General features: G+C 31.8%; 2 protein-coding genes across 2 annotated transcripts; both read right to left on the bottom strand.

Moving 5' to 3' along the window:
- Positions 1-908: 908 nt before the first annotated feature.
- LOC115723384 (V-type proton ATPase catalytic subunit A-like) lies at positions 909-3570 on the bottom strand. Its single transcript, XM_061104568.1, has 6 exons — positions 3493-3570; positions 3007-3133; positions 2778-2833; positions 1961-2030; positions 1743-1838; positions 909-1175 (listed from the first exon to the last, which is right to left on the bottom strand). The coding sequence occupies exons 1-5, from the start codon at positions 3568-3570 to the stop codon at positions 1771-1773; spliced, it is 399 nt and encodes a 132-aa protein (XP_060960551.1). The 3' UTR covers positions 909-1175; positions 1743-1770.
- A 3774-nt stretch (positions 3571-7344) lies between these two features.
- On the bottom strand, positions 7345-8935 carry LOC133031154 (uncharacterized). The gene is made up of 2 exons (XM_061104569.1): positions 7726-8935; positions 7345-7618 (listed from the first exon to the last, which is right to left on the bottom strand). The coding sequence occupies exons 1-2, from the start codon at positions 8439-8441 to the stop codon at positions 7609-7611; spliced, it is 726 nt and encodes a 241-aa protein (XP_060960552.1). The 5' UTR covers positions 8442-8935; the 3' UTR covers positions 7345-7608.
- Between the last annotated feature and the right edge of the window lie 3780 nt (positions 8936-12715).

Genomic DNA, 12715 nt, shown 5'->3' on the forward strand with positions numbered 1-12715 from the left:
TAGTTTGTAAACAATGTGAGACTCGTACAAAATATATATATTACTTAGAAGACATATTATAAAATAGATAAAATATTAATAGATAAGTAATAAAAAAATATTCATAAAATGACATCTCATTTGATTTATATTTTTCTTTATATATTGAGAAAAAAAAAATGTTTAGCTTCATTTAAAATAATTTAGTTTGAATATTATTTTGGGCTAATAAAAATATAAAATTATATATAAAATCTAAAAAAAATTAACTTATAATAAATTGCATATTATTATTATTATATATTACATCAAATATAAAAAATTTATAAAACAAATATTTATTAAATAATTAATTTTAAAAATATAAATAATGAAATGTATATTAGATGAAACATAAAAAACTATAAGACATTAAAAATAAAATAATAAAAACTTATAGGGTAAGAAACTAATCAACTATGAACAAAAATACTTTTGGATGAATTAATATGACTTAAAAAGAATAATATTTATAACCTACATGGATGCTGCCTATATCATTTATAAACAATGTGGGACATTTAGTTCCAAGTATTTTTGTAGTTATTTTCTAAACAAAATAGAAAAAACTACAAAATTTTAAAAATAAAATAAAAAAAATGTAAGATGCCACTTAAACTCATTTTGTGCTTTCCTTTATATTATATATATAGATATATAGATAGTTTAGACGTATTAATTATTATCACGTGTCTATAAATATATATATACTAGTTAGAAGTTACGTGCCGAGGCACGTAAACATCCGTCTTAGTTAAGTTTAGTTCTTTATTTTTATTTAAATTTTTGTAACTAAAGGTATGATTATGCGAATGATTTATCTTATTAAAGTAATATTTGTGCTATTATATTTAGTTAGTAAAATATAATTGGATATATATAATTATAACAAAATAATATTTATTATTTACTTATAGAAAATTTAGAGGAACAAGATATAAGTTTTGCAAAATTTAAAGCAAACATTATGTAACAAAAATTAAAGAAAATGTGCAATCTTAAAATAGAAAAAAAAAAATTTTAAAAAAAGTCTTAATATATGGAATATTATTAGAAAAACTAAAAAGAGTATAGTGAAACTTCTTCCTAATCTTCCAATAGTTGAGCTGCTTGAATAGTAAATTGATTGTACTTTGGACTCGTCATTCGTTTTGGATCTACATACAACTGATTAGGGATAAGAATTGGAAAAGTCTCTATAGGTAGTATTCAAATTTTGCATTAGACTACACATTCTCTTGAAAATTCTAGGTAGTATCACCTAACAACAAATGCTGCAATCCAAAACGGAAGAAACTAAGGCAGGGGCGGAAAAGAACGTATAAGTGTGTGCATAAGTTTACAACTCAATCTTATTATCTATTGTGAACTTAAAAATATAAAATCATCAGTCAAAAAAGGAAATATATGAGCAACAAGACTGCACAAACTATGGTCAAGAAGAGAATGACATTAAAGTTTCTAGAATTCAATGCCAAGTTGATAGAGAACGCTTTAAATTTAAACTACAATTAGAAGATCAAGGAAATTACTAAATTGCAACACATCTGTGTTCTGGCTAGCAGGCTTCACTAAACACCCTAGATGACAAAAAGTACACATCAATTAGAAGCATCTCAAAACCCAAAACCGCTAACAAACAAATATAAAAGGAGATAAAAGAATCACTATTTTAGACATAAAAGATGAAGAAGAGAGAAGAGATCTTCTTGTTGCAGTCTTACTTGCGACGATGAGACTGGAATTTTATATTTAGATCAGTGTGGGCAGAATATGAAATGCGTAAGTGGCATGAACCAACATGATCTGGAAGGAGATACCTAAAATAAAATAGCAAAGCACATATTCTTACTCAAGTTAATGGATACGCAGTAATGTCAAATTCAAACAGTCTTAAATATCAATAAATTCCATAATAAGAAAGGTATGTTACAGAGCATACCTATGCTCATTCCATCCAAGGCATTCCTTGTGAAAGATGCAATCTGCGCATCACTGAACTGAACCAATGCCTGCAAATCCAACCAAAATGAGGATGCCATATTGAAAATGCACTGCAAGAAAATACCAACATAACTAATAACAAACCTGAAAACCTACAGCCTTTTCAAAAGTGGAAATCTTGTGCACAAACATATGGAACTCAGAGTCGACTTCAAGAATATATACCCCAAAAAAAAAAACAATTAGAAATAATACAAAATTTGGTAGTAAAAATAGAAGAAAAAAAAACATTTAAGAAATTAATTAATATTAATAAATAATAAAAATGGATGTGACTAAGGATGTAGTTTTCATCATGATAATGCTAATATTAGAAGATTTGAATAGAGATATTGATCTTTTTCTCTCACCCAATTTTGGCACAGTGTAAATATTATTTCAAAAATGAACCAATAATAAATAAATGAAGCCAAGTTTATATATGCAAAGATGGGAAAAGGTCATACGATTTACTTTACCATAATGGAAAGTACATATATATATAATAGGTATATCCAGACTATATATATATATATGTATCATATAGCTCTCTAGTCTTTATAAGAAAATTATTGTTTAACCAGATCGCCTCTTATGCTTCTATACATCTGATTTAAACAAAAGAAGAAAAACCCCAAAAACAAAAATATGATCAAAGAAAGCCAACAAAGACAAAAAGAGTAAAATATCCCAAAAAGAAAAATAAATTATAATAATTAAATATTTTTAGAAAAATTAAAAAAGAAATGAATGAACAAAATAATTGGAAAACTCACTTTGTGTGTACGGAGAATAGGATCGTTCACCATCAACCCAGCTGTTTCGTCATAAACTGAAAAAAAAAAAGTAATTTTTTTAGTTCAACTCCACTACTGTCTCACCAAAAAAATAAACCTAATTGAAGAAAAATTATATTCTTACGAAAAATAAATGAAATCAAACAGAAATAATTGAAACAATGGACAATTAATACAGAAACCAGACAAACAAAACAAAGTAAGAAACCTTGGATTGTGGCAGAATCTCCTTCCAATCGAATGATCTCACCAATCAGGTTGTCATGTCCAACACGAACAAGCTCGGACATAGCAGCCCCGGCCATGCCATCAGCAACGACGACCGGTCCCGAGACCTGCCAAATCACACGAATCAGTCCAAATTCGAAGTTAAAATTTCTCAACCCGCTGTCCGATGCAAATTTCACAAAAGCAATAAAAACCAGTCCAAGCTCATACGCAGATCCTCAATTGGATCAAGAAAAAAAGCCAACAAAATTCAATCCCCCTCTACTTCAACACTCAAATTTACTCGAAGAAAACACAAAAAAATGGGATCAAAATCAAAGTATCGATCGTTCCACTTTTAGAAAAACACAATGAGTGGAATGATCACAGATCCAATAGCTTCGGAACAAGCATCTTAGCAATGAAATACAATCAAATCAAAATAAGTCATATAAGAACGAATATAATGGGAATTTCAAAGACGAACCTTGCGAACGTAATTATACTCGCTCTCCTTCTCCGAGTCCTCGAACGTAGTTAAACGGGCTCCATACACTGACGGCATTTTTATATATTATTTTTTATCTTTTCAGTTAACGATTTAAAAGAATATCTATAATTTTTATTTTTTATTAGAATAATTTATAAAATAATATAAAATTAATTATGGATATTCTGTATGGTATATTCTGTTAAAATAAACAGATAACCCAAAAAGAATCGTTAAACCAAGAATTGCCGTTAGATAGGCACTTTTAATATATAAAGATATATATTTCGTACGAAGTCTCTCTTCCCCATTCAATCTTTTTCCCTCTCACATTTCTCCCAAACCTAATAAATTAATATCTCCAACGTTGAATCTCTTGACCGGGGCGACATGAACAACTCCAGCTCCAACTCTGGCCACAACATTATTTCGATGTTCGGTCCCAATCACCACAATGATGAGTTCTATGATCAAGATGTTAGGATTTATAAAACACTCAAAGAAATATATAAATCACAGATCCAAACATATTCCTAAAAGTGCTTTAATATAGAAAACCCTAAATCATAAATCTATAAAGCCTTTTGCTAAATTAAAGAAGAAGATGATAAAATATGAGCGGAAGCACTAACCTGAAGCCATTGTTGGAGATTGCAGAGAAGGTTTTGATCTTCCAAGAATACACTATTTTCTAGAGTATTTTCTCTGATGGGGAAGGAGAGAATACAGAACCCTTGTGTTTCTTGGGGACCACTACCTATTTATAGAGTCATTTTAGAATAACTCTTGGGTATTTATAATTTGGCCCCTCAACAAATTATAAATTAACTTATGGTATCTACACATTATTTCCATGACAATTTAATACCCTTTTGATACCCATAACATAATTGGTCACTTAATTTTGTATCACACTTTATAATAGCATATACATTATACATATGTGCCCACATAGGATTTTTAATCCAACAATCTCCCACTTGGGCAACATATGTTACCTGATAAATGTATAACCTTATGAGCTCAAAATTTGCTATTATGTAAAGGTATTTCAACAATATCGTCCATCAACTATACCCATATAGGATCAAAGCGATTTTCGTCATATCAATCATGACTAAACCCATCAATGGTCACATATACAAATATAGCCAAATGACATAGATCAATCATGGATGTGTAGCATGGAAATTACATGCAATGTGAACCGAACATGCCTATTTCCAACTGGTCCTCCTTAAACCAAAGTGAGGTCAAACTTAAACATAACAAAACAGAGTGAATAAACTGAAAACTTTATTTCTGATCAGAAAATAACCAAATACATAAATGTCTTAAAACAAACATAAAGCAAAGAAAATACAAACTCCCACTAAATCATGATATCCTCAAGCAATACTACACCCATATGAGCAGTGTGCTCATGAAAGACCTTGGGTGGTAATCCTTTTGTGAGCGGATCCACTATCATGGAGTTTGTCCCAATATGCTCTATGGAAATCTGTCCACTCTGCACTCTTTCTTTCACAACTAGGAACTTTATGTCAATATGCTTTGACTTGGATGAGCTCCTATTGTTATTGGAATACAACACTACTAATTTATTGTCACAAAATATCTTAAGTGGTATTTCTACATTCTCCAAAATACGCAGCCCAGTGACAAAGTTTCTCAGCCATATTCCCTGATTTGATGCTTCATAACACGCTACAAATTCTGCTGCCATAGTGGAAGAAGCTATAAGTGTCTGTTTGACACTTTATCAAGATATAGCTCCTCCAGCTAACAGAAAAATGTAGCCTGATGTACACCTTCTGCTATCTTGGCATCCAGCGAAATCAGAATCAGAATACCCTACGACCTCCAAATGATCTGATTTCCTGTATGTGAGCATGTAATCTTTTGTTCTCTGAAGATACCTCATAACCCTCTTGGCTGCTATCCAATGGTCCATACCAGGGTTGCTTAAATATCTGCCTAACATCCCAACAATGTACGCAATATCTGGACGCGTACATACCTGAAGATACATTAGACTCCCTGTAACTGATGCATAGGGAATCTTTTTCATTTCCTGAATTTCAAGGCTGCTTTTAGGGCATTGTCTAAGACTGAATTTGTCTCCTTTAGCAACAGGGGTATCACCTGGTCTACAATCTTGCATGCCAAATCTTTTGAGTACTTTATCGATATAGCTCTTTTGTGATAATCCAAGAATACCGCGAGAACGATCTCGACGTATTTGAATTCCTAATACAAAAGAGGCGTCACCAAGATCTTTCATCTCAAATTGCTTAGATAAAAATCTCTTGGTTTCGTGCAATAAGCCTATATCATTAGTAGCAAGCAATATGTCATCGACATATAGAACCAGAAATATGTATTTACTCCCACTGAACTTGTGATATACACAATCATCAATAATATTCATCTCAAAACCAAATGAGATAATTACTTGATGATACTTGTGATACCACTGACGAGAAGCTTGCTTGAGTCCATAGATGGATTTGTTTAATTTGCAAACCATATTCTTTGGGTCACCAACCACAAAGTTTTTTGGTTGCTCCATATAAATTGTCTCATCAATGTCGCCATTGAGAAACGCTGTTTTAACATCCATCTGATGTAACTCAAGGTCAAAATGAGCAACAAGTGCCAATATTATCCTAAAAGAGTCTTTCGATGAAACCGGAGAGAAAGTCTCTGTATAATCAATGCCTTGTTTCTGAGTATAGCCTTTTCCTACAAGACGTGCCTTAAATCTCACCACATTACCATATTCATCCTTCTTGGTTTTAAGTATCCACTTATAACCAATTGGTTTTACACCTTCTGGTAATGGGAAAACTTCCCAAACTTTATTGTCTTGCATAGACTTATTCTCTTCATCCATGGCATCAATCCACTTTTGAGAGTTAGAACTTTTCATGGCCTGATGCAAGTTGATTGGATCATCTTCCATCATTCCAATTTCATCCTCATGTTCTTGAAGAAATACAAAATAGTCATCTGAAATAGCATTTCTTCTCTCTCTTGTGGACCTCCTTAATGGCTCTTGTTCTTGAGGGTGTTGAATTTGTTCTTCTGGAACAATAGCCTCATTTTGATTTGGGAGTTGTTCAACATTGTCTTGTTGAGGTTCCGGATTCATTTCTTGATCAATGACAGGTGTGGAAGCCTGAACATTGTCTAAAATGATAGTAAGAACTGAGTTTGAATTCAATTCCTCCTCAAAAACAATGTCTCTAACCTTATTTCTCCCCCAAATTCAACATCCTCAAAAAATGTTGCAGTTCCCGTTTCAAATATATTTCTGACAGTGGGATCATAAAACTTATAGCCCCTAGATCGCTCAGAATAACCAATAAAGTAGTTGCTAACTGTTTTGGAGTCCAATTTATTTTCATGTGGCCTATAGGGCCTTGCCTCAGCTGGACATCCCTAAATGTGGAAATGCTTTAGACTAGGCTTTCGACCTGTCCAAAGCTCATAAGGTGTTTTTGCAACTGCTTTACTTGGTCCTCTATTCAAAATGTAAGCTGCTGTCTTTAATGCTTCTCCCCAGAGGGACCTAATCTTTATTGGCACCTAATCTCTTAGTTTTTTTTTTGGTCTGTTTTCCCTTGATACAATCTACACAGACATTGAAATCTGTGAAGTCAAGAGACTCTAAAATGTCATCAGACACAAGATGCTGAATTCTACCTCTTGAGATGTGACCTAAGCGTTTATGCCATAATGACGCTGAATTTTCTTTATTTAATTTGCGTTTAGTACCTCGTGATTCCACATGCAAGGTTTCATTATAGGATGCAATTGTTTCTAGCAAATAAAGATTGTCTTAAGTATTCAAATAACCAGTTCCAATAATATTTGAATTTAAAGACAAAGTAAACTGATTGTTTCCAAATGAACAAGAATATCCAAATTTGTCCAACAAAGAAACGAAAACTAAATTCCGTCTAAAAGACGGCACAACAAAAGTGTCTTTCAAATCCAAATAAAAACCAGTTCCTAATAACAATCTGAAATGCCCAATTGCTTCCACTTCTACCGATTGTCCATCGCCCACAAAGATGTATCTTTCACCATCACTTGGCTTTCGGTAGCTCAGGCAACCCTGCATAGAAACACTTATGTGAGTAGTAGTACCAGAATCTATCCACCAAGTGTTTCTAGGCACTGAAACTAAATTAACCTCAGAACAGACCAAAGCAAGATTAATACCTTTCTTTACACGCCATGCGTGATATTTGGCACAATCTTTCTTCACATGTCCAGGTTGATATTTGAACTGGACCCTTAGCAGCTTCATTCTCAAATTTCCTTTTCTTGCCCTTATCCTTAGGGGTAGTGGCCAAATGAGCACTTTCGGTTTTGTCCTTTTTCAACCTTTCTTCCTCTTGCACACAATGAGAAATAAGCTCGTTGAGAGTCCATTTCTCTTTTTGACAGTTGTAACTAATTTTAAATTGGTTAAACTGTGGAGGAAGCGTTAACAAAACCATGAGTACAAGTACATCATCTGAAAGCTCAATCTTAAGTGTCCTTAATCTTGAGACAATATGATGCATTTTCATAATGTACTCCCTTACATTTCCTTGACCCTTATACTTCATGTTCATTAAAGAACCAAGAAGTGTTGTCATTTCAACCTTATCGTTTTTAGCAAAACGTTCCTCAATTTGTTCAAGGAAATTCTTAGCCATAGTAACCCCTTCGGATTCTGTGCCCCAAAAGGCTTCTGGAATGCTGTGTTTCATAATCATTAGACTCATGCGATTTGAACGATCCCACCTCTCAAATTCCCTTTTATCATCATGGGAACTTTCCTTAGTGAGAGGTGCAGGTTGTTCATTCCTTAGTGCATGGTCCAAATCCATACATCCCAGAACTATAAGTAGGTTCCTTTTCCAATCCTTGAAATTGGTCCCATTAAGCATAGGAATAGAATTAATGTTAGCAGATATTGAGGCAGCAGAAGATGAACTAGCTGAATATAGAACAAATAAAACAAGCTCACATTAATATGCATAACAAAACAATACATTCAAAAATTGGTTAATCCCATCTCAAGATACCAAACACACATTAATATCAAGTCTTTGGACAGTAATATTAACTGTAAGCGGTACTCTTGGTGTAGCAATCAAACATTGACAATAAAACTGTGCCAAACAATAGGTCAATCTTTGGATTAACGTATTGCTCACACAAAATACCTTATAATTGTCACACATTTATCGCCACTGGTATGTTTGAAATCTAGCAAAATATTCACTTACCTTTGGGTTAGTCAATATAAGCATCAATTACAAACACACAACCATCCTAATATTTAAATAAATTAATCTACACAAAAGAGGTCACTTTGGCGACATATTGTTTCAATTAATTTACTCAAAATATTAGTCATTAACCAACACCAAAATTTGAATTAAATTATTTGTACCAAAATACATATTTACCAAACTATACTGTAACATCTATTACACATTGAAACATATCATATATAAATATGCTTAAAATAAATCAATGCGTAACCTGCTCAATAATTATTCAAAATATATATCTAACATGACAAAATATACATATCTTAATTAAAGCCCAAAGGAGAAAAAAAAAAACAATGAAAACCAATATACTGTATATATGTACATGAATCCACAATTAAAAAAAAAAATATCAATCAATACGATTGAAAACACTGATGTCCATCACGATTTAAATATATATATAATTCAATCAGAAAAAATTAAACCTGTACCGTACTTTATGAAAGCATATTGATTAATTGAGTTGGGCTTTCAATTACGGTAGAAACATTTATATGTACAGGAATCATATATCGTACCTTACGACATATATACAGAAAGCCATAAAATATTAAGGCGCAATATTATTCAAACAAAAATCAAAACCCTAATTTACAAAATCCCCAAATTTCATAAACTAAATCATCAGATCTTCAATTAATTTAACAAAGGTGGCTCTGATACCACTTGTTAGGATTTATAAAACACTCAAAGAAATATATAAATCACAGATCCAAACATATTCCTAAAAGTACTTTAATATAGAAAACCCTAAATCATAAATCTATAAAGCCTTTTGCTAAATTAAAGAAGAAGATGATAAAATATGAGCGGAAGCACTAACCTGAAGCCATTGTTGGAGATTGCAGAGAAGGTTTTGATCTTCCAAGAATACACTATTTTCTAGAGTATTTTCTCTGATGGGGAAGGAGAGAATACAGAACCCTTGTGTTTCTTGGGGACCACTACCTATTTATAGAGTCATTTTAGAATAACTCTTGGGTATTTATAATTTGGCCCCTCAACAAATTATAAATTAACTTATGGTATCTACACATTATTTCCATGACAATTTAATACTCTTTTGATACCCATAACATAATTGGTCACTTAATTTTGTATCACACTTTATAATAGCATATACATTATACATATGTGCCCACATAGGATTTTTAATCCAACACAAGAATCTCAAGAACCTCCACAGTCAACGAATACTCATCATCATCAAGAACCATCATCATCTTCTTGTACTGCTTCTACAGCAATAATTGACCCGTTTAGCCGTGGGATCTTCTATGCTGCATTCCGCCATTTCTGGTCCAGACAAAGACAAGAAATACGTAACAACCCCTTCGAGTTTCTCCGGTCGTATCTCCAGCGCTATGCATTTGTCTATGCATTCAAACTATATTCTATAACTATTGAATTTGAGAAATAGACTCCTACTGAAGATCAAATATTATCTCTTGTTATAGGCAAATTAACATCATTCATACAACAATCAATGAGGAAACCCTCATTCGAATTGGTCGTGGACAACCTGCAGGGCCGGCCAGAGGGTGGGGCAGCCGGGGCATACGCCCCAGGCCCCATAATTTTCGAGGCCCCGAAAAAATTTAAATAATATATATACATATATAAAAACTTATAATATATAAATATTTAATTTCATTAATTGCATGAGAATCTTATAGCACGATTGGTAATTTGTGTTATCTATGAGTGGAGAGGTTGTTGGTTCGATCCTTCCCACCTTCATTTTCATATTTTAAAAAGTTATATATGTTATGTATTATGTATTTTTAATAGTACTATAAATAATGTATATTTATTATGTATTTTTTAAAAAATTTATAAATATGTAAAAAAATTATATAATTTTTGACATATTATTTTTTTTAAAAAAAAATATGGTAAATTATATAACACTTCAATAGAGATGTTCGTAATAATTAATTAAATATTACTTTATCGAGAACTTATGTGATAAAAATTTATTTATTACATAAAATAATTAAAATTGATATTGTGTCAAAAATGTAATTAATATTTATCTTTAATTTTTATATAAAAGAAAAGACCTATTTTTAAATTTTGCCCTAGGCCTCTTCTCACCTTGAGACGGCCCTGACAACCTGACGAGTAAGGCTGTGGAGGAGAAGACCTCAAATATTTGCATTGTGTGTTTGGAAAATTTCAAAATAGGCGAGGATATGACCAGGTTGATATGCGGTCATGTGTACCATAAGAGTTGTGTACTCGAGTGGTCTCACCGCTCCGGTCAATGCCCCTTGTGTCGGAAGGAGTTGTTGCAGCCAGTGATAAATATCGCAGTTGAAGTTTACGTCCGTTGTGACTGTGATAATGATGGTAATGGCGATGGTTGTTTCGACTATCATTCTTTTATGAAAATTGAAGATATTAGCCCAGAAAAGATTACTATTTTGGCACGATTTGATGCTGATAAGAAACTTACTGCCACTCTTTATTTTCCCCAATGGAAACCCAAGAGACACGGAAATGGTAATTATTAATTCTTGTTATTATATTGGAATATTATTAATTTAGTTGTTCTTGCTATTAATCTTGTAGTTAGTATTATTGTAGTTAAGAGATCAAGTCTATATATATAACCTTCATTTGTGACTCCATGATATCAAGATCATTAATTCGATCATTATTTAGTTACGCAAATTGATTATATAGTGGTTGTTTTCTTTACAGATTTATATATATAAATATGATTTAATTAAGTACTTACACAGAATATGCCATGCATTATATAATTGTTTAAAGAAAAAATTAAAATTCTTTTTTCACTCTTTATATATAGTACTCCTAATAATGGTTGTAATTTCGTTTTGATCTAGGTGTTGCTGCAGCTCTGATTGAATATACTGATCTGGACAGCCAATGAATAATCTGATGATAAATTTTGTAAAGATTTTTTATTCCAGGAAATTTCTATAAGCTAGTAGTTGATATATATAAATATAATTAAGTTTATGATTATAGCAGAGAATTTACTTAGTCTAATTAGCGATAGCTACAATTTTCTGTTTTATTTTAGTATGTTTAGTTTTCCATTTTATATATATATACCTCATTTTTTTATTTATGAAATCTATTAATCATGTGATTAATTTTACACGTCCTCGCACAAAAATGGATATATTATCCATACATCTTACGGCTCAGTTTGAAACCCGAACTGTCTTATTGTTAAACTTAATCCTATGCATCAATACTCATGAAAGATAATATACAAGATCAGGCATGAAAGTATTAATTTAGAACATAATAATCAATAAAATATATATTGTCTATGTGAGACATAGGACACTCAATTTCTCCAAAGTGATCAATACAGACACAAGATTAAGAGTAAATGCAAGAGAGGACCCAATGTGTGTAGGGCTCCCTTTTTACCGTTATTATTTCATCAATGATAAAATAGAGTCTTTAATTAAATACCAATTATAAGAGTAGAACGTCTCTAATATTGTTGGGTAATAGTCTTTGACTTAAAAAAAAAAAATCTATTTTGTAGTAGTAAAAATAGCTGCTAAAAAAAGAATAAGACTGCATGAATGAGGAAAAAAGAACCTTCAAATCACCTTGCGCATGAAATTTTCTCGGCTCCATCCCTTTGCGTGCCTAATGCCTCAAATGGCACGAAGTAGCAGAGTAATGGGACCCTTTTTGTTGTGGTGAAATTTCTGTCTAAAAAAATCCCCAATGGTACATTTTTGGGAAAAGAACTAGGCACAAAAATTTTTTTCTATAATAAACTAAAAAGGAAACCAATTTACATTTATAACCTAAAAAAGAGAATAAACATAAATAAAAACCAAAAGTTTCTATTTACAAAAATATCGGCCAACCCATAAAAAATGGAG

The sequence above is a fragment of the Cannabis sativa genome, chromosome 9 (genome assembly GCF_029168945.1).
Source record: "Cannabis sativa cultivar Pink pepper isolate KNU-18-1 chromosome 9, ASM2916894v1, whole genome shotgun sequence".
Taxonomy (NCBI): domain Eukaryota; kingdom Viridiplantae; phylum Streptophyta; class Magnoliopsida; order Rosales; family Cannabaceae; genus Cannabis; species Cannabis sativa.

Excerpts from the sequence above, each read along its gene's own strand:
- LOC115723384 (XM_061104568.1), bottom strand. The coding sequence starts at position 3,570 with ATGCCGTCAGTGTATGGAGCCCGTTTAACTACGTTCGAGGACTCGGAG. Across the intron at positions 3,134-3,492 it reads AGTATAATTACGTTCGCAAG|GTCTCGGGACCGGTCGTCGT; the intron begins GTTCGTCTTTGA and ends GTGATTTGGCAG. Across the intron at positions 1,839-1,960 it reads CTTGGATGGAATGAGCATAG|GTATCTCCTTCCAGATCATG; the intron begins GTATGCTCTGTA and ends ATTTTATTTTAG.
- LOC133031154 (XM_061104569.1), bottom strand. The coding sequence starts at position 8,441 with ATGCTTAATGGGACCAATTTCAAGGATTGGAAAAGGAACCTACTTATA.